Source organism: Suillus plorans (genome assembly GCF_016647745.1).
Source record: "Suillus plorans strain S12 chromosome Unknown HD556scaffold_32, whole genome shotgun sequence".
Lineage (NCBI taxonomy): Eukaryota > Fungi > Basidiomycota > Agaricomycetes > Boletales > Suillaceae > Suillus > Suillus plorans.
Genome location: NW_024537416.1, coordinates 334,084 through 360,643, shown reverse-complemented (window position 1 = coordinate 360,643; position 26,560 = coordinate 334,084). Strand labels below are relative to the sequence as shown.

At 47.2% G+C, this 26,560-nt stretch overlaps 7 protein-coding genes across 7 annotated transcripts; 3 read left to right on the top strand and 4 right to left on the bottom strand.

Annotated features, from left to right (window-relative positions):
- Nucleotides 1–9,398: 9,398 nt before the first annotated feature.
- HD556DRAFT_1443916 (uncharacterized protein) lies at nt 9,399–9,713 on the bottom strand (the record flags this gene model as incomplete). Its single annotated transcript, XM_041306700.1, has 1 exon — nt 9,399–9,713. One exon carries the CDS (start codon nt 9,711–9,713, stop codon nt 9,399–9,401), a length of 315 nt encoding a protein of 104 aa, XP_041159653.1.
- Nucleotides 9,714–13,255: 3,542 nt separating this feature from the next.
- Nucleotides 13,256–13,537, bottom strand: HD556DRAFT_1189117 (uncharacterized protein; the record flags this gene model as incomplete). The annotated part of the gene is made up of 1 exon (XM_041296128.1): nt 13,256–13,537. A coding segment is annotated over one exon (282 nt), but the record flags the coding sequence as incomplete, so codon positions are not given.
- Nucleotides 13,538–14,070: 533 nt separating this feature from the next.
- On the top strand, nt 14,071–15,029 carry HD556DRAFT_1443914 (uncharacterized protein; the record flags this gene model as incomplete). Its single annotated transcript, XM_041306699.1, has 2 exons — nt 14,071–14,358; nt 14,391–15,029. The coding sequence occupies 2 exons, from the start codon at nt 14,071–14,073 to the stop codon at nt 15,027–15,029; spliced, it is 927 nt and encodes a 308-aa protein (XP_041159651.1).
- Nucleotides 15,030–16,972: 1,943 nt separating this feature from the next.
- HD556DRAFT_1432372 (uncharacterized protein) lies at nt 16,973–20,334 on the bottom strand (the record flags this gene model as incomplete). Its single annotated transcript, XM_041305114.1, has 11 exons — nt 16,973–17,301; nt 17,363–17,783; nt 18,017–18,053; nt 18,107–18,387; nt 18,466–18,478; nt 18,530–19,223; nt 19,289–19,360; nt 19,420–19,741; nt 19,791–19,869; nt 19,925–20,121; nt 20,230–20,334. 11 exons carry the CDS (start codon nt 20,332–20,334, stop codon nt 16,973–16,975), a joined length of 2,550 nt encoding a protein of 849 aa, XP_041159650.1.
- A 642-nt stretch (nt 20,335–20,976) lies between these two features.
- HD556DRAFT_1308880 (uncharacterized protein) lies at nt 20,977–21,492 on the bottom strand (the record flags this gene model as incomplete). The annotated part of the gene is made up of 3 exons (XM_041300204.1): nt 20,977–21,307; nt 21,359–21,415; nt 21,464–21,492. The coding sequence occupies 3 exons, from the start codon at nt 21,490–21,492 to the stop codon at nt 20,977–20,979; spliced, it is 417 nt and encodes a 138-aa protein (XP_041159649.1).
- Nucleotides 21,493–22,461: 969 nt separating this feature from the next.
- HD556DRAFT_1443909 (uncharacterized protein) lies at nt 22,462–23,164 on the top strand (the record flags this gene model as incomplete). The annotated part of the gene is made up of 4 exons (XM_041306698.1): nt 22,462–22,533; nt 22,592–22,756; nt 22,812–22,950; nt 23,016–23,164. 4 exons carry the CDS (start codon nt 22,462–22,464, stop codon nt 23,162–23,164), a joined length of 525 nt encoding a protein of 174 aa, XP_041159648.1.
- A 42-nt stretch (nt 23,165–23,206) lies between these two features.
- HD556DRAFT_1443908 (uncharacterized protein) lies at nt 23,207–24,281 on the top strand (the record flags this gene model as incomplete). Its single annotated transcript, XM_041306697.1, has 5 exons — nt 23,207–23,437; nt 23,493–23,654; nt 23,709–23,861; nt 23,921–24,096; nt 24,149–24,281. The coding sequence occupies 5 exons, from the start codon at nt 23,207–23,209 to the stop codon at nt 24,279–24,281; spliced, it is 855 nt and encodes a 284-aa protein (XP_041159647.1).
- Nucleotides 24,282–26,560: the final 2,279 nt, after the last annotated feature.

Sequence of the window (26,560 nt, the reverse complement as noted above, 5' to 3'; positions counted from 1 at the left end):
GAATGGAGATGTGTTCCTGGCGTCGTGCTTTCGATGATTGTGGACGAATTCAGCGATGGGGAGATGATCAGCCCATTCTAGCAGGTTACTTCTGCAATAGATTCGAAGATAGGTTTCAAGTTCTTGGTTGAGACGTTCTGTCTGTCCGTCTGTCTGGGGGTGGTAGGCAGTTGATGCGGCGATCTGATATCCGAGAAGTCGGGCGAGTTCTCGAGAGAACTTTGAAATGAATTGTGGTCCCCTATCGGAGATCACTTTCTCGTGGAGACCGAATCTCTTGAATACATTTTTGAGGAATAGTTTAGCCACTCCTTCTGAGGTGATGTTCTTGTTGCATGGTGAAATAATTACCCCCTTCGTAAGCCCATGGTCTACCACGATCATGATAGAGTCAAAACCGTTCGACACAGGCAGGTCGGTGATAAGGTCAACGGAGACCTGGGAGAAGGGACGAGTAGCGGAGGAGGGAATCGGCCGTAAGGGCGGGGTAGTAGGGTGCGTGTCGGCCTTCATTTGCTGACATAAAGCGCAACCATCGACGTATTTGCGAATATAGGTTCCCATAGCGGGCCACCAAAAGTCGCGTTTCACCAGTTCTTCAGTCTTGAACCGGCCGGGGTGTCCGGCCGTAGGATGATCATGGTGTTTGAACAACACATCGTGCCGTTGGGCCGCTGGCACATAGGCTCTATTTTTATAAAATAGGACGCCATTGGTGCAGGTCCAGTCAGAGAGGGCGGATTTCATGGGGGGAAGGCACACTCCGTCTAGTGCTTCCAGAGCTTTCTGGTATACAGGGTCTTCGGCGGAGTTACTTGCAATACTTTCTGATAGGTTATTGTCGATTAGTCGCACGAACATGGTATCGAGGAGGAGAATGCGATTCTCGTTGTCATCTTTTCCAAGTGAATGGTCAGGGCGTCGGGAAAGTGCATCAGGAGCAGCTAACTTGGTTCCTGCGACGTGGTGTAATTCCAACTGAAAATTGGACAGGATGAGCTGCCATCGTGCTTGTCGTCTTGTTAGCTTCTGAGCGGAGCGGAAGTAGAGGAGATTCATGTGATCTGTGAATACTATCACAGTATGGGGGCTTCCTTCCAGGTAGTGGCGCCATTCAGAGAGTGCTCTGACTACTGCCAATAATTCCCTATCAAAGATCTCGTAGTTGCGTTCCGCAGAATTGAACGATTGAGAGAGATAACCGCATGGGTGGTACATCCCATTTTCATCAGTCTGTAGCAACACCGCTCCGGTTGCCGCAAGCGATGCGTCGGTGGCAATTGCGAATTGTCGGGCTGGGTCAGGGTTCCGTAGTACAGGCTGTGATAAGAAGGCGTTTTTGAGACGGTCGAAGGCAGTTTGGCAGTCGTCTGTCCATAGGAAGGGATGATCTTTCTTGGTAAGGTCGATAAGGGGTCGGGCGATGTCAGAGTAGTGAGCGATGAACGCTCGGTAGAAATTGCAGAACCCCAAGAACGATCGTGTGTCTTTCAGGTTCTCCGGGGTCGGCCAATGCTTAATTCCATCTACTTTGGCGGGTTCCATTCCTACTTCTCCGGGTCGGATTATCATTCCGAGATACTCCACTTCTTGGGCTCGAAAGTGCATTTTTCCGGTTTGACAAACAACTTTTCTTTCCGGAGGATATTGAGGATCTCAATCGTCCGTAATCGATGTTGTTGCAGATCTTTTGAGAAGATTAAAAGATCGTCCATATAGATAACCAACCACCCTTCGTTTATCTGTTGTTGACAGAGGTTCGCCATAAACGCCTGGAATGTTGCAGGGGAGTTTGTTAGTCCAAAGAACATAACCGTTGGCTCAAATAGCCCTTCTTGCGTGGTAAACGCTGCTTTCCAGCGATCTTCGGGATGAATTCTAATGTTATTGTACCCAGATCTTATATCGATCTTTGTGAAGTACTTGGCGTCATAGAGTCGTTCGATGAGGGATTTTGGCAAGGGAAGAGGGTATTGGTTTCGTATGGTCCAGTCGTTAAGATACCGGTAATCTTGACAGGGACGTAATTCTCCGCTTTTCTTTCCTACGAAAAAGAATCCGCTAGCTTGAGGGGATTTGGACGGGACAATGAAGCCTTTCCTGGTGTTTTCTTCGATAAACGTTTTGACCGCTTCTCGTTCTTTTCCTGATAGTGGATAAATCTTTGATGTTTTAGGTACGAATCCTGGTTTGAGGTCGATACGATGATCTACCCCAGGTCTCTCAGGCGGAAGTTTGTTAAGGCCATCTTTGGCGAAAACATCTTGGTACTGGTGTAGGAACAGGGGAACGAGTTCTTCGAAGGTTTTCTTCTGTTTTTCTATTTCTCCTGCGACTGCGAATTCCTGGGCTTTATTGCTTGTCTTTCCGAAGTTTTGTTCTCCCTTTGATGTTCCATCTCGAACTAGCGGGGTATCGAAAGATAGATCTTCGATAATGCGCACTGTCGCTCCGTCAGTGGCGTATTCAACGAGTACCTCATCGTTGGCTAGTTGATAGGCTAGAGGATCGCGGACCGGGGGTCTGAAATTTTCTGACCAGACGTCGTCCTTGGTATTGTAGTTAGGAGTTTCTTCATCCATTGTTTCTTCTTCTACGGAAGCGGTATAGGGGGAGGGGGTTTCATTAGTCGCCACCTTCACCTGTACTGGCTTCCGTAGTTTAGAATTTACCCAGACTCTAGAGACTTCCTTTTCGATGATCCTCTTCGCTTTGAAGAGCGGTGGGAGGGATCTTCTTTGTCGCTTTCTATCGATGTTTCTTTCTATAGCCAACGATCTTTTTGTTGGTGGAAGTGACACTGTTTTGGCTTCCCAATCGATCTGAGGTTTCAGTGCGGAGAGCCAAGGGAATCCTAGAAGGATTTTGTCTTGTTTGGCTAATTTTGCCACGTTAAACTTTCTGATCATGGCTCGCTGGTCAATTTTGACCGTGAGTACGCAGTAACGGGAGATGAGTCCTCCTTGGGCGTCCGATCCGTCTGCAGTGATGACAGGAAAGGGGCGAGAGAGTTTATGGGTTTTGATTTTATGCCTTTTACAAAAGGCGTCGCTTATAAAGGTCCCGGATGCTCCGGAGTCGATGATCATGGATGTTTCGACGGTTTGTACGCGTTTATCGGAAAAAATGGATGCAGGAATTCTCAATTCATTTCTGGTTCCGATAGAACATATTAGTCGTACAGGGATAGGAGTTACTGACGTCGAGGCAGTTCTCCTTTCTAAAAATCCATTTCCACAAAGCGGCATTCTACTTCGGTGAAGTCGCTATCTTCTTCTTCTTCGGCCTCCTTCGCCTTCTCCTTCATAGTTTTCCTTCGGATTGGTGTTTTTCTTTTCGGGGTTTCCTCTTCGTTCTTCTCCTTCTTTCTCCTAATAGGAGCTCTAGAGGAGGAAGCGCGACTTTCAACTTCGTCGTCGCTGCTGCTTTCTTCTTCTTGTTTTCTCCGGATCTGGTCCCTTTCTCTAGGATGGAACGAGGTGTCGTTGGCGCGATGTCCTACTTGGTGACATTTGAAGCATCTTCCCTCTTTGAGGTGCTTCTTCAGTTCTGCGTCTGACAGACGGCTTATGCGGTCGACTTCCATATCATCGTTTCTTCTGGGAACGTAATGCTTGTTCCCGAAGTTCTTTTTCTTTTGCTGATGGGGCCTCTCTTTTCTTCTGATAGCCTTCATCCTTTGGAAAGCGTTATCGAGGTTGATGCAGGTATTGACTACGGTGTCGAAGTTGGCGAGGTTTTCACCAGTACGGTGCATGCTTTCCTGGAGTCCATAGTCTAAACCTTGTCTGAAGAATTCGATAAGGGGAGCTTGTTCGGTCATTCCTGCCCTGTGTGCGAGGAGTTTGTAGTTGGAGATATAGGTGTGTAGATCTCCTTTCATTTCCAACTCTCGGATCTTCATCATGGCGGTCCCGGCGGGGTCCATGGGTTTAAAGGCTTCGTCGAAGTCCTTTTTAAAAGTGGCCCAGGTTCCGTAGCCGATAATCTGACCAGAGGTGTCTTTCCTCTTGGGGTCTAGGGCTGCTTCCATGAAGTCTTCTGCCCATATTGCTGCGTTTCCTTTTGTCATGTAAGACAGTACTAGGATGATCTTCTTTTTGTCTTCGTTGTATACTTGATCGTTGATATCAAGGTACGCGTGACATTTCATCATGAATCTCTTAGATTCCTCACGGTCTCCATCGAATTCGGGGGGAGAGCCGATCTTAAGTTCTATATCTTTGGCTTTGGTCGTCATGGTGTTCAGAGGAGGGAAATTTGGTAAGGCTCCTAGGTTCAAGGCTCCGATCAAGGGAGTTAACAAAGTCGTGGTGTCGGTTTCGTTGCAGATGGCAACGGTTCAGTCTATAAGACTTTAATCTTTTGTTACGACTGGGATGAGTCGAGCTATCTCTGTCTGAGTAGACAATCGGCAGAATGCCAGATAGACGTGAGTCTGCTCTCGAATGAGAGATCAAAGGTTCTGGCTAAGGCGAGTGTCGCTGACTCCCTTAGAATAATGGTTCTGAGACAGTAAGGTTGGAGACCTTACTGAAGGACGATGTTCCAGGTAAAACCCAGTAGATTAAAGTAAGGAATACAATCGTAAGTAGCTAGGTTTATATACGAATGTTCAAGCAGAGCTTGTAAATGTGTTATCAAGATAGAAGCATGATAAGGGATAAGAGTCAAGGATAAGGCGGACAGCCCGCTTGGCGAAGATAAGAGATAAGCATGATACGGACAGCCCGTTTGTAAGCAAGATCAAAAAGAAATGAGTATAGGGGCTAAATGTTACTGTAACACATAGGATCATCGACATCTGCACTAACTTCCAATTCTGTCCGGACACTCACATTTCATGCTCCCAGTTGTCCAATCAAGCTCAAGGTACCAATTAACCATCAATCAAGCTAATAAACTAACCAATATATAACTTTGATATATTTTCCAGTATAACAAAAGGTTCTATTCATTGAGGACCGGCTACAACACTGTGCAGGCCAGCACCCATCACTACCAGCGCACAACCCATCACACGCCACGCCACCTGCGCCTATGTTAATGCCCACCACCTCACTGCATCCCCTCTCACTCGCTTGCTGTTCTTGCTGGCTGGCTTTTGCTGGCTCGCTCGCCGTGTCTCACTCACCCACTGTCTCTCACTCACTGTCTCGCACGACCACTGACTGCTCTCGCCCACTGTCTCTCACCCTCTGTCTCTCGCCCGTTGTCTCTCACCCCGCTGTCTCTCACTCGAGAAGGTGACGGCAACATCTGAGAATGGAGGCGCGACTCAAACCGTACGTACCTCTCTTGTTGTCCTGAATGTCTTCCTTCGCTGACAACGGTAATGGCGCTAGTTTTACCATTGCTTAACTCTTGTATTTTATTCACCTCCGTTCGTAATTGCCAAGCTGACTGTCTGTTAGACTATGTCCCTTGCACGACACCACTCAACATGACCATTCTCTCGACGGCCAACCCGAGCTACCCATCCACCCACTCGACCTCACCAGCGAGCCATCTGGCTGTCTCCTTGCTGGCTGCTCTTGCCCGCTGTCTCTTGCCCGCTGTCTCTTGCTCGCTGTCTCTCACCCCGCTGTCTCTCACCCCGCCTTCTCTCACCCACCCGCTGTCTGCTCTCGGCCAAACGACACGATCCTCTGTCTAAGCATCCAGCGTGCACCCTTCATTGCCAAGAACTGCACTGTCCTCATTTCCTACTTTCATGTTCCTCACAGTGTCTGGGGACAATGATACTGTGCATACTGCCCTGTCTTCATCTCCCCAATTTTCCTCTATCTGGTTTCTGCTTGCCAAGTCAAGTTCCATATTCAGAGCGGAGGCAGAGAGTATGTAGCTATGTCATTGGAGTAGCTACTTGATGTGTAAAGTAGTATTTCAATGTTTTTTTTTCGCACTCACCATTGAAAATTTTCGGGTTCAGTTCGAGTTTGGACCAGAAAAAAACCGAACCGGACCACAGAGAACCATTCTCTGTGGTCCAGTTCAGGGTTCGAAGATTTTGCAGAACTGGACCATGGTTCAGTTCTCGGTTCTCGTCCAGGACCCTCTGAACCGGACCAAACCGGACCACGGCAGCACTACATGTATCACAAATTCGCACCAGAGTTCCACAAGAGTGGATGGACTGAGATCGTCGCAGGTGAATGTATCAACCTCGACGTTGTCCATACCATTATCTCCTCGTCCCGAACTGTTGATAAACAGACAGAAGTTCTCGGAGGAGTCGAAATCAAATATGGAGTCTCAGAAACTGCATCCAAGAAAGTTGCCACCGATTCAGATTGGTACGCAGTGAATCCTGATCGAGGCGCTAAAGACATATATGGACAATTCCTTTTCGTTTGAGCCAGCATCACGGCAACTCTACTATGGCCCATATGCCTGCTATTTTCCAGCGAAGCAAACACGTTTGCTTCAGCTATGGGACGACATCGGGTTACCTCATGAGCATCCCAAACAAGTATTCGGTTCACTGCTGACTGTCATTGGCTTTGACGTGGACCCGAACACAATGTCAGCTACACTGCCCGAAGATAAGAAGAGGGAATTGGTTGCACACTTGCGTCATTTCGCAGGAAAGGGCTTTAGATGGTCACTCCGGGAATATCAACAGTTGGCAGGTTGGTGTGAGTGGAGTTTTAACGTGTTCCCTTTGCTCAAACCAGGGCTGTCGGCCATATACGAGAAAATCCGAGGGAAGACAGAACCCTTCGCACGTCTGCACGTCAATCAGAGCATCATTCACGAGCTTCTCTGGATGGCGGATCACATGGATTGCTCGCCTGGATTGCTCTTGTATAAATCTCTTGACTTTAGCCCAGCATCAGAGGAGGTTGTAGTGGCCTATATGGACGCGTCTGGAGTAGGTTTGGGACTCTGGTTCCCTGATGAAGACTTCACGTGTCAATGTTCATTGCCGGATGATAGTCCCAAGGACACCATTTTCTTTGCAGAAGCCTTAGCAGTGTGTTCGGCTGTTCACGCAATTGAAACTATGCCCAAGGCACCACAACGCATGCTCATTTATACGGACAACACCAACGTCGTGTCCATGTTCAACTCCCTGCGCGCTCATCCTCCATATAACACGATCCTGATGTCAGCAATGGATGTACTTCTGACACACAATGTCGATTTACGAGTGGAACACGTCAGTGGGATTGACAACAATGTCGCTGACGCTTTATCACATTTCCAGAACGAATGTGTATACAAATTCGCGCCAAATGTGCAAATTTACGACTTTGAACCCCCTCGAAACGCGCTGGGGGGAGTGGCAAAATGATCCCACTATCCGCAGGGTCCAGGCAACCCTTAAGGGTTGCCTGGACAGAGGAGCGTTTGTTCCTTGAATGCTCAATCGCTCTCGGACTAGCCCTCGAACCTTCCACATCAGCTGCTTACGATTCACATCTCAATTCCTTCATCAACTTCTGCCAATTACACCATCGCCTCATTAATCCTACACCAGACACTTTATCTTATTACGTGGTGTGGCTTTCACACCATATAGAACCTCGCTCAGTCGACACATATCTATCAGGGATCGCAAACAAACTCGAATTCATGTTTCCTGAGGTGCGTGCGGCTCGACGTTCACCTCTCGTCATGTGTACTCTGCAGGGATGCAAACGGCGACTATCGAAACCAATACGTCAGAAAGTTCCCATTGGGGAACACGACATCACTCGTATCATTGAGGCAGTTGGGTTCCTACCTGACTATGATAACACCCTGTTCATCGCTATGCTAATTACTGGGTTTAAAAGTTTGCAACGTTTGGGCGAGTTAGCTTGGCCGGACTCCATGAAACTGCAGAGCTACAGGAAGGTGTCATTGCGGCACACGCTGACGTGGACTGCAGACACCATCTCTTACGTCTTACCCTACCAGAAGAACAATAGTCTGGGGACGGGTTACAAGATCTTGCTCTGCAGATCACAAGAACCTCATGTGGACCCAGTGGAACACGTCCAGCGGTACCTTACTGCGCGGGATTGCAAACATTTGCACCACCCAGCTTTGTGGGTAATGAGCGCAGGTGCCGTGCCTACTTGTGGGTGGTTCTTGAAAAAGCTGCACGTCTTCGGTAGCCAGGAATTTAGCGGTCATTCATTGAGAGCAGGTGCAACAGCCCTTGCGACCGCTGGAATGTCTGGAGACCTTATTCGTGTGGCTGGATGGTGGTCATCGGACGAGTTTAACAAATACATTTGTCAGCATCCGTTCTTATTGCACGCACTCATGCATGGCACAGCTCACGCGCCTTAAACCCACATCACAAGTCTCTTCTCTTCGGCATCGGTCATCATTCATCAGTCATGGTCTTCATCTGCTTCACTCCAATCGCATTGGCTTCGCTCAAATCGACTTCTACCAAAATAAAAAATAGCCCTTTAGGATCCAGGTCGAGCCCGACTCACCATCTGTCTCTCCGAGTCTCTCGAACCTCCGCTTCTCCGTCCGTCTCTCTTAAGCCTCTATTCTCGAAGTCCTTGACTGTAACTGTCTGTACTTGTATTCCGTGACTTGACTCCAATATAAAACATGACCGAGACCCCCGAGCATGGAGCTGGGGGACTCTGTGTGCCCTAAAACATGAGACCTTTCTTAAGTGTAGATTGATTCAACCATATTGCATCCGCGATGGAAGACCCTTCCAAGGAAGCGTGACCTATTGTTAGCGTATTGAAAGGGAAGTGACCTATTCGTAGCGTATTGGAAGGGAAGTGACCTTATTTTGGTAACTTGCTAGGGAAATGACTTTATTTTCTGAATCTTGCAAGGGTTTCTAAAGCGGCTCACATTAGGGGAGCTCAAAGTTCAAGTTGTGCCCAAGCCCAAAGTCTCAGAAAGTCTCAGTACAGTTATCAATCAGTATTTGAGACGCGAAATTGAAAAATGAGGTACCATACTTTTACAACACCTTATAAAAACCCTGTTATATTTTTCCTAACAAGTAGTATATATCAAAATTGCATATCTCAAGTTTCAGAAAAAAATATGCCACCATTCGTGTATGTCATTCAAAACGGTGAGGGGACCTCTTTTTTGCCCATTAGCACTCCGTGAGACACGTGACTCATTAGCTAATCTTTGCTTATCAAACATTAGCAAAATCGTTATCAGTTGCACACTCTGTCTCACCAGCAGTCTCCTCGCATCAATATCGAGTCCATTGATAGTGTTAATGGTCCAGTCTGGACCAAGTTCATCCCCACAATATTATCATGCCAACTGACAAGTTTCAGATGGTAATGTGTCTCAATATTCTGCAATTGATACTAATACTGATACAGCAGTGCATGTACAAAGATTCTCGACTGCTGCTGCCGACCTGCCGGCTGCCTCGACGTGTTGGGTCTATGAGGGTGAGTGTCCATTAACTAGTCTTCATCACTGGCATCTGAAATGCCATCAAGATCAAAGCTTTCCCCGCCGCTAGATGCTGCATCCTCCTCGCATGCCACATTCAGTGCTTGCCTTGGAATAGGGCCACGCAACTTTCCCAAGACTGGTTTTGCCTCGCTGAATTTCCGCCCCTCTGCCTTTGCCCTCAACTTATCCTTGTTCCACTTCTCCAAAGCAGTGTGGTACTGTGCTCGTCGGTCCTTGTTCTCCGTCTTGCGCTCATCTTCAAGACGTTTCCACACTGCCAGTCCTTCAGCCCTCTTCTCGCTGTAGAGACTCGTGCCTCTCATTGTGTGATATGGCAGTTTTCACTAGGGAGTACATGGCATGAACTTGTAGCATCACTCTGCATGCTATCCGCAGCTATTCCTATATGAGGCGCAGCTTTCCCGCGCAACACACAACATGCGCGCACATTCCCGTGCTTCATGATGTATATGCGCGTGCGCGCTTTCCCACGCTTGAGCACCCTATAGTGCTGTCTTCTTAGATAGTTGATCTATAGATGAACACCTATAAAACCAAATATCTCCACAGTCAGCGATTCAGACAAATACCAATGACTGATAATGTGGTCGTTCATGGGTGGCTTGCCTTGCTCCAAAGATACAGTCAGTAGAATATGGCTCGCACAAAAAGTCAGTAGTCAGCGATCAGCAGTCAACAGTCAATCCAACAATATGGATATGAAACACAGCGATGAGAGAAAAACACAGAACTCGGTCAGTCAGCGATCGACAACAACAACAACAATCACAACAACACAGACAACAACAAAACAAATCAGGAAACACAGTCACTCTAACAATATAGAGATGACACAAAGCAAACAGACACTCTTCCTAACACTTCACACAGCAACAAGGATTCGTACACAAACTTAGTGCAGCAAGTTGTGCGGAGTTACAATGAGAGTCCCCCTCAATACAAAAACAGGTGAAACTACTGTCAGGCCTAGTCAAGCCTCTGTAGCACTCTTAGCCTAATATTGAACCTGCTGCCAAGGGACTCACAATGAGTATTAAACAGACTCAGGAACGGGCGACCTTGGATTTCAATACCAAGTCCCCTTTTCAATAGCTAAAGTCTAACTCGCAATGACTACCCTCGATCGGTATGACACACAGATGTAAGAGGTCAGGTATCACCGTCAACACCTAAAGTCTCCCCACTAGACTACCAGAGTCTTCTGTGGACAAAAGAGACAACACCAAACTTCTGGGTAAGAATGAGACTAAAACTTTGGTACTTGAGAGAAAGTTGATAGGTTGAGACCACAACAAAACAAGACTGCTACAACAGAAATGCGAACACGATCACGGTCACGGAGACTGTTAGCAACAACGATCACAAAGCAAACAGACAGCGATCAGAGAGATGGTCAGTATAGACAGTCACCAACACACCACACACACTTGAGACAGAGAGAGAGAAAGAGAAAAAGAAACAGAAACACGAGTTTCAGTCACGAATCTCAGACACAATCTCAGAGAAAACAGAGAGAAAAACAAACACACAGACACTCAGAAAAACAGACACAGAGACAGAGACAAATCACAGAGAAAATCACAGACAGAGACACAGACCAAGACACAAAAAGAAATAGAGAAATTCAGACAGACAATCAGGAGAAAACAGAAAAAGAAAAATTAGTCTTGCTAGTCGTCAGACACAGTGAGCTCAAGGTATGTGCTAGATGTTCAGCACAATGAGCTCGAAAGTGTGGTGCTGGTTGTTGAGCACAGTGAGCTCCAACCTTGAACTGCACTTGCTGGTTGCTGATTCACACTTCACTCACAATTTTATTCTGAGAGTCAAAAACAGTGGGGAACTTCTTTTTTTATTGGGCAAAAAGCTGGTCCTTATATAGACAAATTTGGTGGCTATACTACTAGTTTCTCATACTTAAAGTTGTAACTTTAGTTCGATAGCACCAAGTCACACGGTATCTTTGAGTCAAAAGTAAATATTCATAACTCTAGTTGGTATAATGATGAGTCAGCAAGAGCTGCGTATGGCTCATGGGTCAGGTGACCCTTGATGACTCAGCTAGACAAGAGTGAGAAATGATTACATATTGTGTACATATGTTTATAAAATCTGTGGCTGATGAATTGACTGGTAACATAATGACATAGGACGCGTGTTTAGTGATTTGTAAGCTTTCCCACAGGGTAACCTTACGCAAACATATTTTTCACAGTCACCTGATATGTGTGAGAATCTGTCTGAGTCACCCTCATGGCTGACTAAGCAAAACTCATCGCAGGAATAAATGTACAAAAATATTCAATCCGCTCGCGTACAAACTCGTAAAAGTGAAAAAAAAGCGAAAAATATTCCCTTAGCCTCAGTCTGACTTCAGGTCACAGGGAAAATGATTTCATAGTGATTCTAGGGCATAGGGGCTCATAGGAGAGTATCGGTCATCCATGCACCGAACCAGTTTGGTGCAGGTCAGCGCCAGCCATCCGGAAGCATCCATCCACTGTCCACCAAGCTCTCTAGTGCGTATCTTTCCATTTCTCTTATTTGCATATCATTCCACCTTTATTTTTATCATGGACCCTTACTTACATATATCTTTACATACCTTACTCGGTAGCGCTTTGGCTCCGCATGACAGCGCTTAGGCACGATATATAAGCGCCAGTAGTACATACCAGAAAGTAGGGGAGCAGCCCCCATGTTCACACAACACAACTCAGCTTAGTTGGAATCTCTCCCTAGAAAGTAGCACTTACATCTCATATCTCTATAAATGCGCGCGCACTTTCCCGCGCTTCGCATCAGCCAACCAGTAGCGCCTTCAGCACCTACTACTAGATCTTTGCTGCACTCGCTTCCCCTTTAGGGTCGAACACACTTGTCATGTCAAGTATAGCAGACTAGGCAACGCACGACCTTACAACATTTATAGATACAGTCAGGAGCCTCGTTTGTGCCTCGCTGTATCGTTGAACCTTCATCGCATTCATCTTTCCTCGTCTTCTTCTCGGCAACGCTGTAGAGACTTGTGCCTCTCAATGCCGGACATACGGCCCTATGAACCACATATTCCTTACATATTCCAGCTCTTATCCGAAGGATCAGTCATACGCGCTCCTGCGTGCGCGCCCTACGTATGCGCCTCGTTCGTGCGCCTTATATGCACTTGCGCGCTTCCGCGTGTGTCCATGCGCCTCCCCTTAGGTCTTCTTGCGCCTACCCGTCCGTCCGTCCATCCTATGTCCTCACTGATTTACTGGTGCGTTATTCTTATCTCTTTCACTGAATTGACATGCACTCGGTCCGATCCCCGCGCTTACATACAGAAAGTCTATCTTAGACTTTAGATTATATTTAGAGTTGATATGGTTACTCGGTTCGGTACCGCGCTCGGAAGCGCCGCATAGCGCTATCTCCCTTCTTAAATAGAGGGAAGTTCTTTTTACTTCGGTTACTACTTTTCCCCCCATTTATCTCAGTATACTGCAAGTTGTATAGTGCACCTTAGTACTTGAAATCAGATTATACTTCTCCATCTGCTACAGCTCGCGCCTCTACTATACTTGAAACCACATCCCTTATCACTCATAAGTGCGCTTCCACATACGCGCGCGCCCCTCGCATCTCGCACGCCCTTGCATCGCTCACGCGCGCCTTCGTGCGCATTATCTTCTCGCGCCTACCAGCACCCATCTAGTTGACAGAGTTTCCCTCCACCTTATTCACGAGGAACTTCTCTCAGTAGCTGTCCTTTGGGTCAAGTTGTATTCTCATATCCAGGTCTTGCTGTAGAGCCCCCTTCTTTTAGTGTTTTCACCCACAGTAAAGATTCCTCACCTTCAACGCGCTTTTTCTGCTCACATTCAAATTCAACAACTTTCTCGTAGAACTCATCGCCGGAAAGGAAACACGGCAAACCATTGCCCATCAACTTTCCTTTCTCCTTCCCTTTTTGCTTTTTTGCTTCCTTATTTGCGAGCTGTCCACAAAGGACCTTGCAATACCTCTCATTCAGGATATTTGTGGCCTGAAGCTCAAGGACGTGGCACTTTAGCGTGACATTGGTGGCTTCTGTTTCGCGGAGCAGTGCAAGCAGTAAAATCTTGTTCGAGGTCTTTGGTTCGATGGAAAAAGGGGATTTCTGTTTGATGGGGGAGATAAGGTGGGTAGTATTGTGTTCCAGTTGTGTCTCCGAAGTCAAGGGGACTGATGAGATGAGTCCTGACAATGAGGTTTCTTGTAGTTTTTCAATCAAGGACTCGAGCTCAGATTGCATGGTTGTCATGGGTTGTCGAATATGTGTTGCTGCAGCTTCAGTGTTGTCGCCATCATCTCCGTGGTTGTTGTGTTTTGTTGACAGCTTCCTGAGAAGGTCTGCAACAATTCTCACAGGTGTTGATGGCGTGATAGGAAGCTGACCCTCGCATGATGTTTCCTTACTAGGGGCCATCATCTCATTAGTGATGACACCTCGGTTGAATGGCGAGATACCAGTCTTCCAAAATGCAGTGCGAATAAGGTCTGGCGTGTAGGGATCTGCACGGGTACGGGTAACCCGCGCGGGTCACGGGTATGGGTACTACTGGGGTACGGGTACGGGTCGGGATTCTAAGACCCGCGCTCTTACCCGTACCCCAGCTATACCCGTGCCTTCCATAAATGGTAGCACCTCCTGCATCAGTAATAGCGGACGCCATACTTCCCGCGTGCACGCTACAACCGGCACCACCACCAACACCGGCACCTAACGCGCCTTCCCAAGTCCACCAACTCCACGTTCACAGCGCGCGCGCCCGAAACACGTCAACAAGTGTTGACGCGATGCAAACACACGCGGACGACACGCGAAGACGAAAGGACAAGAGAATCGAGGAAGGGAGAAGGGATGGTATAGAGATGAAGGAGGAAAGAGGAACTCGAGGAGACGAGACTTTGGGCACGCTGAAAGTGAGTACTCACATTGAAGACTCTACCCCCAGCAACAACGACGACGTCATATGTGTCACGTCGCCAGCGCCTATCTTTGTGCGCCCAGCACTCGCACCACCACCAGCTTTCACGCCAATGCCACCATCCACGACGCCAATGCCACCATCTACGACGCCGACGCCACCATCCTCGACGCCAATGCCACCATCCACGACACCAACGCCACCATCCACGACACCAACACCACCATCCCATCTACGACGCCAACACCTACGCGACACACTGACTCGCCAGCATCAAGCGTACACGCTCAGACCACGCCAGCGAATGCTGGCGTGGCTCGAATGCACACGGAAGACACCAGGACGAAGAGAGAAGGAAAAGAGGAGGAACGAGAGGAGGAAGGAATGATCTTGTCAGTAAGTCGCCGTCCTGACTCTGCCCCCATTTTCTGCAATGAGGACGCGACGCCTGACACATCACACTCTCGCGCCACCACACCACCATCTCCCATTTCGACACGCTCACCTTCGACTTTGATCGTATGCGACACACCACCTGCCGCGACATCAGCGTCTATTTCGACGCGTCCGTCATTCGCGCCGTGCCTCCACTCCTCCTTCTTGTGCCATCCACATATGTTCGAGTCACGTCAGCATTCGCTGACGTGTGCTGGACATATGTGCTAAGCACTGGTGGTGATACCTATGGTACCCGCGGGTAAACCCTGCACGGGTGTGGGTACGGGTCTGAGCTTGTTGTACCCGCCGAAAACCCGTACCCGTCAGAGCGGGTACGGGTTTTTGCCGGGTGCGGGTGCGGGTCAGGTCCCCGACACCCCAGGGTATACCCGTGCGGATCCCTACTGGCGTGAGTGCATGAAGGTGAGCCTGTCCGTAAATTGACAAGAAGTTACTTTTCGTAACACCTTCTCCTTTTGTTCTCTCCCACTTATCTCTTTCCTCACTCCAGTGTCTCTTCAAGACTGCGAAAACAACCACATCTAAACCTTGATAGACATGTGTTGCATGCGCAGGATAGCATATCATGTGGATGCGATGGGCACGTGCATATTGGAGGAATCCTCTGGTATAATGCGAATTGTGTTCGTCGACAATGAGGAGCCGATCGCGACCATCTGCCTTGTCCTTGGTGCATGTACCGAAGTCTTGGATCCATGCTACACCAATCTCACCATCAGTCCAGCCTTTCTTCGAATATCCAAGGCTATTATCCATTGTCAGGTACAGCTTATTCATTCATATTGACAAGGACTACTCATGAGGCATGCGCAGGATTGTCTTGCTTCCATTTGACTTGGTAAGCATTGCCTTTGAAGATGACTGCGGGAGAACTCGATGTTCCGTCGGCACATATTGTGACGATAACGGTCACATTTTCCTTGCTTCCAGTTCTCTGCTGATACTGTGGCCCAGGTTTACGGCTCCCAATGACTCGTTCACCCTCGCCTGATTGTGGCGAGATCCCGATCTCGTCAACTGCATGTATGCAATCCTCGGCAATGTCATATTGGTCCAAAACACCCTCTAGGAGATCAAACCATGCCTTGTTTGTGTTCTCATTGACTGCACGACCACGTTTTGAGTCCAGCAGAGCTGACCATGATGTTTTCAAGTGTTTGGAATGCTTTTCAACGAAGCGGTGTGTCCAACACTTTCCAACCCCAGGAAAGTCATTACCGAGGCGAGCATGGCAGATTTCATCAACATGTTCTTGAAGTTGTCGGTGACTAAGTGGAAATCCTCAATTACCTATCTCTTCTATGTATGCAAGTACTTGCTTGGTCTCTTCTTTGGAGAGCCATGACTTTGCAGCATTCATCTCTGCTAGTGACCTCTTGCCAGCTGTGAGACATGCAAGTGTGGCATGAGACAGCTTGATGTAGTTGCCTGTTGCCTCGAAATTCATTCATTCGAAGTCTTTGGCAATAGTCCATAATCCACGATGTTTTATACCCAGCTTTTTTGCCAACTCAGCACGGTATGCAGAGACTGCTTTGGACATGAGATCATCATGAGCCTCACAAGCATCTTGTTGTTTTTTTGTGGCTGATTTTGCTCGACCAGGCATTATAGTAGAGTGGCAAGAGGTTTTGCAGACTGTGTAGTTACTGTCGAGCAGAAGACACACATGAACTGTGTCTTGGCACTCCGAACAGTGGTGGAATTTGAAGTAGCTTACACCACCTACTAGATCTACAATGCTGGGAACCTGCTGTGGATATATGTCAATAATACTTGTGAATGTGTATACAGCAGGCCTTCGATGTTCTGGGGCAAGCATAATTAAGTCGAACGAGTTAGGGCTTGAGTGAGATTGTGCTGCAGAACCAGACTCAACTTTAGCCAAACAGCAGCCACACTTGCCAACACACTCATTAGGAAAGACTCGAAATCTTGGGAGCCCTGGTGACAGCTACATAGTGCTATATAGCCGCTGTAGTGAAATGTAGCCAAGCAGGCCACTATATAGTTCTACATCAGCTATGTAGCTGACAGTCAGGCTATATAAAGCTACAGGAGGCACTTCGAGTCGAACTAGTAAATACTCGATCCTGTAGCACACACTTGTATTACATAGTACTATATAGCTTGTAGTAGTAGTATCAATTTTAATCAACCGTAGTGGCCGCACAAAACGTATCAAGGTCAATATAGGAATTTAAGTAGAAATCACTCGCCAACTCATAGGCATTTGCACTCGTCCACCCGCGGTCAACAGACCGTCCCATCTTTGGAATCAGATGACATGGATGAACGATTTCATCAACATGTATGATAGCTGCATTTCGTTGCAGTTGACGAGTCGAACACAACACCTGACGCAGGCCAGAAGAGGGGTCTGGCTCTCTGAGTGGAGTGAACCATTCAATGTAAGCCAGAGTTCGGGAGTAAGTCCTGAACTGACGAGGTAACGTGAATATGATACGAACTTGAGCCACTCGCAAGTCCACAGTATCAAGGTAAGACCTTGAACTTGGAAGAGTAACAAAGTTACTTACTATCTAATGTGCGCAAACTCGATGTCCGAATACCATCACTTATCAAAGCCATATCAAACTGAGCCGGAGCTCCAGGTTTCCGACCAGGACCGGGGCGCACTTCAGGTGTCGCTCGAATGTGCCACCGCTTTTGAGAATCGTTGACCTGCGGATTAGACGGAGCAACAATAACAACTTGATGAAAAATGTCAAAATGGTCTTGTGGACCAGGGACAATTTTGTTGTGCGGGATGTACTTTTGTAGGAAGGATTTGAATGCCTGGAGAAACATGGTTGTGCCATGCGCAGTGACAAGGTGCTGAATGGACTGCCAAGGGTGTGCAGGTTTCTTCGCAAGAGAATGGACCATTGGTGCCATATTGGCAGGGACAGCGCTGCATGGCTGGGTTTGCGAGTCCTCAATCTCAGAGTCGGAGTCAGACTCATATCCACATTCATCATCAACATGACTAGTCACTGTGGGCGACCGAGAGCGTTGTAACAGCCAATCAAGGTAGGAAGAGTGTAGAAGTACGGTGAAGGTACAACAATTCAGAGAGTGAGTCTGAACAATGTTGGGTCTTGCAGAACCTAGCTGCTATTCGACCCTAAAGGGTTTCTGGACCAGGCTCAAGGCTCAGAGGAGAGGAAATATCATGAAAAACTGCTTAGTACTCTGACTCCTACTGGTAACTGGTGAAAAGATAACTTCCTTATGTAAGCTACAAAAGTGCCAACATAAGGTAAGGTAAAAACAGTCTCTACCAGCCCAGCCAGAAATAAATCCCTACAATGGCTTCTTGGCACTGAAGCCATTGAGCCATCTGTTCCTCGTAGTCGCGCTTGTTACTGGCACGGTAAGCTTCCTTCGTGAAGTCAATATGAAGTCGTTCTGGAAGTTCTGTATTGAATCCATTGGTGGTACCAAACAATAAAATTGACTGAACGTAATGTGAAAGTTGATGTAACTTTGGGATATTGAAGTGCTCACGAATTTGAAGTTCTAGAAAAATATTCTTGTTGGCGTGAAATACTGAAAGGGCGTTCTTCAGACAGTCAAGGGATTCGGTTGTGTGAATTCAAAGCTGCGCATAATACGAAAAGTCTAGAATAGCGTGTGCAACCACTAATACTTGACTGGTAAATGATGGTATCAGTACAGGACTTCGTTACACAATGTGACCGTACCTTGGGACAGCACCAGCCAGTATCCCGAGGAAAACATGCTGCATTTCTTTGTGTTCAGTGCCTGTCCATTGTTTCACCGTTGAGATTCCTTTTTTGAAGTGCCGAAGACCAGGATAATTCGGTATTGCTTTGAAGTGTGCGTCCAATTCGTCTTCGCCAATGATATGAAGACACCATTTGACCAAATGGTCCTTGAAGATGCCTTTGTGGAGTTGATGTAGGAGGTCGGGCGTAAAGGTGAGGAAGATGTCAGTGTGTGGGAGATCCGCCCAAAAAGGATTGTAGACGGTGCGTAGTCCATAGTCCTCAAACTCAGCCAGATGTTGACCATTTTTCCACTTCTCCAATACCTCTTTAATCAACTGAGGGTCACGCATCGGCGAACTCAGTGGATCGCCTCTTTCATCCCCTGCGACCAGACATTTTGGACACCGGTTCTCCTTGCAGCATGCCACGAGGCATTGTTCTGGAAAGTCCGCTACATAAGTGGCAAGAATTGGATATACTCGACGGATCAACGAGTCTGCACAAGTCATCTCAACGCTGTTTCGACCCACAGAAATGAGAGGCTGGAGGAGGAGGGACATGCAATGGTGAAAAAGTCGATAACCAGCAAGAGAGCGTGCATCAGATGTAAAGCAATCAAGCTTTCCTGCAGGCAAGTACCCAATCAAAACTGTTGCTTGTGCTGACACTTGCCGCCTTTTTCTTTCGTGATGTTGCCGATGGAAAGGTATACAGGCCATGCTGATTTATCACCCTGGAACTGCAACAGACATGTCTTGTCTGTCGCAAGAATGATGGGCGCTATGGTCGCTCCTTTTGGCAACTCTTTCTGGACATCGAAGGTCAGTACTTGATTTTTTGGCTTGATGTTTTGGACTGGGTACTTACTTGCTTGTTCCCCCACCAGTCTGCAGTCCACATATCATCGATTACCCAGTGAAGTCCTGCGGGGTCTGTGTATGCTCGTGCAGGTGCGTATACCATATGGTCCTTGAACAAAGGATTTCCGATTAAATCTTTGATACATTCGACAGGATTGCGCATCCAAAGCTCAATGTCCTCGCGCATTGGCTGGCCTGTCTCATCTGTTCGATTTCCCTGAACGCCAACCTTCTTGCAGCTCCATGCAGCTCCGTGTGGCAGCTCATCAACCTTCTGAAGGAACGAACGATTGTTGTGGAATGATGGTTGTGTTCGATTTTTTGTCTATTACTATGGTCAGTGCCAATTTCTCTGAAGTCAACACCAGGCTCACTATTGGTAACTTCAGAAACTCTTCCGTTTGAGTCTGCCCGAGGCTTTTAATAATCCATTCAGCAAGTTTCCATTCCTCCCTGGCAACTAAAGTCAATTATTTTTCAGACATGATAAATATAACTCGACTCATACGCATCACAAAAGGGAGCCCACTCATTTTCACCTTCACCCTCCTTATATTTCTGATACTTTTCAAAAATAGTTTGACCCTCCCGCGATGTCCAGCCGGCATCAGGACATGGCTCAAAATATCGCCCTACCTTGTCCTCCTCTTCGTCGGCAGCATCTTCAATCGTCACCCGCCTATTTTTTGATGCTGTTGGGTTGTCCTCATCAGGATTGAAAGAATTGGAGCGTGAGCGCCGAAGCGGGGAAAATGAATTGTCATAAGAGAAGTCTCCTGGTAAGCCACCTTCATTGTCTGTGGTATCTTCAACCAGCTTCTCCCATTTTCTTCTACATTCAGCGTGGATAGCCATATGCTTTGCGACACCTCCCCTTCCCCCAAACTCTTTGCTGCAGAATCCACAGCAGTGATGCATTGTTGGGTGGGTTATTCAAGGGTGTTCTGGATGTTTGGTGAGTGATTCAAGGGTGTTCTGGCTCGGTTTTGAAACTCACTCACAGCACTGGTTACTACCGGCTGCTCTTTATTTTTAGGTCTGTTCGGGTTAGAGTTAACCGCAGTGCTGGTTACTACCGGACACCCTTGGTAATCGCTGGTGAGTACTACCAGACACACCCTCACAAAGTGCAAAAGTGAAACTAATTGCCTCCACACAGAGTCCAGATGAGACACACCCTCACAAAGTGCAAAAGTGAAGGTAATTACCTCCAGAGTCCAGACAAGATGTGCTCACTAATTACGTGCACTTTATTTTTCAGGTCCTGGCGCTCTTTATTTTTCAGGTCCTGTCACTGACACTGGTTACTACCGGCCCTTGGTAACATCGCTGGTGAGTACTACCAGACGCCCTCACAAAGTGCAAAAGTGAAACTAACATTTCACTAATACAGGATGCAACATCAGGGTAACGAATCAGCTGCCGGTGATGGCCATCACACCATACCACGACCGATGCCTGCAGAATTTCGTAAGCTAGTATCTGGTCCCCAAGAAAACATCATCCGTGCAATGGATGTAAGTGTTTTAGGTTCAGGTCTAAACTTTAAACATAACACCACTACACTAGTTTGGAGATACCATGCGCTGCAAGAAGCAATTCTAACAGTTGCGCCCGCTTTGCCTCTTCACAACGCTTCAGTTCGGCATCCCAGCGGTCAGTGACAAGTCTTCGCAGGCTTGCCTGTATAAGGGTGAGAGCTGGTCCTGGGCCTGATGCTATTTCTAACTGTTGCAATTTTTTGGCTTTCTCGCAGGCCTTCACCTCTGCCTCCCAATGCTCCAAAACGAGTCTCCGCAAGTATGACTGAGAAACCAGGATAGGACCTGGTGTTTGACGAAACGGAGGGAGCGGGATCATGGGCTCTGCATCAGGCGCTTCAAGCTTCAGCCTACAAGCTAGTGAGTATTTTGGGGTGATGAGGAGGGGTAACTCAATTCACCTTTTGACTCCAATTTTCTCGTCTTTGTGGGTAGCCTTAGCGGATGGTGACATTGAGCTGTAGTATTTGTCAGAGCATGGTGAGAATTTGACTTGTGCTCCGTACCGTTTTCTGGCTGACTTGGGAGTATCCATGGCAGTAAAAATATATTGTGACGGTGTCATATCCCGTGTTCCGGGTCTGGACCTATCACACTCATCATTTCCGGATTTCCGGATCCAGCCGACTTCTATGTATCGTTCGGATCCGACCCACATCTAACTTCCGTGCCTTATCCCTTTGGTATTTCCCTTATCAGTTAGTACACTTTATTTTCCGTCCCTTATTCATTTCCGTCTTCATTTTACTAAGTTCCGATAGACTAGTGATAGTCGTCCCATATGTTTTCTCCATAGCTTTACATAGCCTCACACTGCACTTACTGTTCTCCGTTATGTCCTCAGTAGTATATAAACCCTGTACAGTCTCTGTAGTTTCCTCAGTTCGAAGATCATCTTAGACTCTGCTCATTCTCTCCTCCGTCCGACTTGAGTTTCTCTCTCGTCGACCTCCGCTCGTCTTAGGATTGATTCCTATAGACTTGTCACCTCCGCCTCTACCTCTGGTAGTCCTCCGCTGTTTTCTTTCTAGTTCGGACTTCGTCCGGATTAGTCTTATCTCTTATTCCCGAACGTCCACCGGAATTCTTGCGCATCGGACATCGGACTCCGGACATCGCCCGACGCCCTCCGGACATCGTCTGGTAACCTTCGGACATCGTTCGACAGCCCTCGGAAGTTAGGGGCACGTACTCAGGTAAGGGGCGCAGCGCACGAGCTGAAGCCAAGCCCTTCGGATCCGACCCTTTGAGCACGTTCTTAACAGACGGTACGTTCATACTTTTTATACTTCTTGGTCTAACACAGCATTTAGCCCTGCATTCTGCAAAATCAACAAGCCCTGGAATCAACAATGAAACAAGGTTTAAATTGTGAGTGTTTGCATCCTGCACGGCACTATAAAATCAGCTGAATACCATTCACACCTTGTGTTCCGAGGACCAATGATCATGCCTTCTTATAAGGCCTCTAAGCAACTGAAACGAAGTGCTGCGTCACCACCGCATGAATTGCAGACGCTTCCATGCACAACAAGTGGTCGACAACGATGACCAACCGAAAAAGAAACCTATCGAGGTAAGTCATTACTACAACGACATGTTTCACTCACTCACAACACAACCTCACTCTACAGTATCTGAATCACAACATATCATTTATCGACAAGTGGGCAAGGAAAAAAAGATGGAAAATCGGAAAAAAACAAGTGCTGAAGACCGCCTATCAAGAGAATCCCAAAGTCTTTGATATGGAGCCTGTGGAGCTGCATAGCGACGCAGATGGGGAAGAAGATGCTATGGTTTGATTGCTTTTTTTTTGACTAGAACGATGGCTAATTATTTTGTTTTTGTAAGTTCTCAGATCACAGCGTGCAGACAAAGCTGTCGAAGGTCCTGACATTCAATGCAGGGAAGATTCCAATGGCATCACACACCATCAGCGGCAGTGCACGCAGGCCGACTACTACTCACCAGGACACAGAGGCTCAAAAAGGTACGTACTAGTAACTGCTTTGTTGACTATAGCGAAAATAACAACTTCTATATATGTAACTCTAGCGGATGGTACTAGCGACGACTCTGGTGATGACAATGACGACTTGGCATCAACAGGTTATTCTCCTCTCAAGGCTGGGACTGACCACACCGATGACGAGGATAATGATGCCATTGCAGAACTATTGCCTGCTACTCGGAGGACCAAATGACCGCTCGACACTGTATCAGAAGAAGCCACGGTAGTGCCAAAGATGAAGAAATCTTCGGACGGTTCACGTCAACGCACGAAAGCGGGTGATTTCGACGAAATCTCAAAGGAGATCCTGGTAACTGCAACATCTATTTTCCGGTGCCTAATTGTCACGCAGGCGCCATTTCCCGATGGTGTTGCTGTTGAGATGAGGTTAGCAAAAGAGGCCTGGCGCGACGCATGCGAAATCAAAGGTGCCAACGTCAAAATAACACCTCCGCTGGTCAAAATTGTAAGTCCTCCATTCTTAGTACATGGCTGGTCTGATTTATATTATATATATGAAGCTCTTGCGGCACACATCACATGTGCGCGGTGAACTCAAAATGAAGATGCGCTCACTTACGAGCTCGTTTTTTGGGTTCCAGTCAGGTTCTTTGAGGGACGTGATAGGGCATAACCGAGACCTGGTGGAATCTTTGAAAAATGGTTCAGCATTTGCCTTCAAGGTACGTAGTACAGTGGCCTGCATGAGCTTTTGAGTCCTGACTGTTGGATAATAGGACTGGACATCGAAGACAGGACTTTACAAATCCGAGCTACTGCAAGACGGTATCAACATTATGTGGTTTGCAAACCGAAACAACGAAGGTGTTGTCTATCCCAAGTATTTCGACCCCATACCTGTTGAGGTTGTCGCACTCGTGCTTACAGGTGTGAGTTGTATCTGTCTAATGTTGAAGTCAATGCTGGCACTGAAAATGATTATTGATAGATCGAGTGTTGTATTGATGAGTGGTTGCAAGGCTTGAAGGAAAACATTAAATTCACTTCGGCTACTTACGCATCTGTTTACCGAGGTCATTTTGAGTTGTTGCAGCGCTTCCACGAGCGTACGGCTCCTTACAAACTCCTCGAAAGACTTCACGACAGTTTGCTTCACAGGGCTCGGTACGTCGCACTATATTTTCGCAAGTGCCAACCTAACATTTGTGGTTTTAAGTTCACATGCAGGTGTCGAAGCCCTCACTCTGCTGCCGGCTGTATCCCGGATTGGTGACAGGGCTTTTGATGATGCAATTCACGAGTACCAACTTGAGGAGGAGGAGGAGGAGGAGGAGGGGTGCAGAGGGTAACAAGAGTTGAGGCTCATAGATGTGAAGAGGGCGCGGAGGATCATGGCATTAGCAGAATCTGTCGGTAGCGCTGTGTTATGCATCTGAATTCATTTTTTTCGTGCTATTTTGTGTGCTACTCTATTCCTCTATGTAGCTGCTGGTAGCTCCCTGTAGTAGGCAGTCCTACGAAATACAGGCTACTACTGTAGCGCCTGTTAGTGCTACCTGATTCTACATAGTGCTATATAGCACAATATAGTTACCTCACGTTCTATATACAAGGCAGGTAACAACAGAGCTACACAGTCTATCAGAACTATATAGTACTATATAGCCAGGTTTGTTTTTGCTGATGCTTTTCTTCACCACACACTTAATTCTCGATGTTGAACAGCTTGAATACATGTTACAGACAGCTTAAATACTTGCCAATACAGTTAGGATAGTTTTGTGTGCTATCACACTGTTGAATATTGAACACAATGGATTTTAAATTTTGAAAGAGCTAAAAATAAGACTTCGGACAGTACAAACACACGTCTCGAGCAAAATTTTGCAGATGAGGTTTGGGCAAAATTTGATGCCATGTAAGAGGCAAGGTCAATGAAGCTTATAGAGGTATTATTGAGGCCATAAAGTGAGTTGTGGACGTGCGAGATGCGTTTTGTATTATGGAGTGATAGTGTCTCACGGATCGATTGATAACTGTATATCAATAACAATAAAAAATTTAATCCAATTTTCTGCGTGTGGCATGTGCTCAAATTTGAAGTTTAATCGGGGTTTAACTCGTTTGACCTAGTTGAATCATTCAGCGACGCCGGTCAAATCCAATCTCGTGACTCAGCCTCATGGCTTACACAATTGAAGGCCCCTCTTTCGACAGGTACATATGTCTTGCTGACGAGTCTGGATTATTCCGTCGTCGCCCAGACTTGCCCTCACATAGCACCGTCTGCTTGTGCACGTCTGCACCTTTTAAGCTACCATTTAAATCTTCAATTTGATCATTCTTCATTCATGTCCACTAAAAATGCCGGTACAACGTCACAAACGCAATCTTCTAGAATGACTGCAGCTCCTGGACCATCATCTTCAGGGGATACATCCCAAACCAACGTTAATGCAAAGGCTTCACCCCAACAAGTCTTGGCAATGGCATGCTTTGCCATTATCGACGACTTTAGACGGTGTAGAAACAACAATACTGAGAGGAACAAATGAAGTTCCAAACTGTATCTGTAAATGTTGTAAGGTCGTGCGTTGCCTAGTCCGCTATACTTGAGATGACAAGTGCGTTCGACCCTAAAGGGGAAGCGAGTGCAGCAAGGATCTAGTAGTGCGCGCCGAAGGCGCTACTGGTCGGCTGATGCGAAGCGCGAGAAAGCGCGCAGGTGCACGCGAGGCGCGGGAAGCGCACGCGCGTGTGAGCGGTAATGAGTGAGAGTAAGAGTGAGTTTGCTTAAGTGGTGATTAGATACTAGACAAGAGATACGAGCGCGAGGTGTCAAAGAATAGATTTCTACTATGTTCTCCTAGGTAGTATGTGGGTCGTAAGTGGGAGGTCGAGTCTAAGTTGGAAAGTCCGTAATAGTATGTAATGCTGGCGCTTATATACGGCGCCTAAGCGCTGTCACGCGGAGCCAAAGCGCTACCGAGCAAGGTATGTAAAGCTATATGTAAGTAAGGGTCCATGATATAAATAAAGGTGGGATGATATGTAAATAAGGGAAATGGAAATACACGCACTAGAGAGCTTGGTGGACAGTGGATGGATGCTTCCGGAAGGCTGGCGCTATAGGGCGATCAAGCGCAGGAAAGCGCGCGCGCGTATACATCGTAAAGTGCGGGAAAGGTGCGCGCATGGCGCGCGTTGCACGGGAAAGCTGCGCCTCGTATAGGGATAGCTGCAGATAGCACACAGAGTGATGCTGCAAGTTTGTGCTGTGTACTCCCTAGTGAATACTGCCATATCACACCATGAGAGGCATGAGTCTCTACAACGGTCCCATATCTCCAAGGTTGACGCAAATGTTGCGCTCATTGAAACCATATCAGATGAGTTATTTGCTACACTGGGACAACGAGTTTCAGACATTGCTGGACCCTATCTCGACATGCTTAACGAAGTTGAGACAGAGCATGATCAATCCAGACACCGTGCAGCAAGAGATTCAGGACAGCGCTTGGATGAACCAGCACTCGATGTCGAAGAAGAAGAAGCCCCTTTATCAAAGGATAGGAGTAGAGCAGGATCTGTCGAGCCAGCGGAGCCTGCTCGCAAACGATCCAAACTC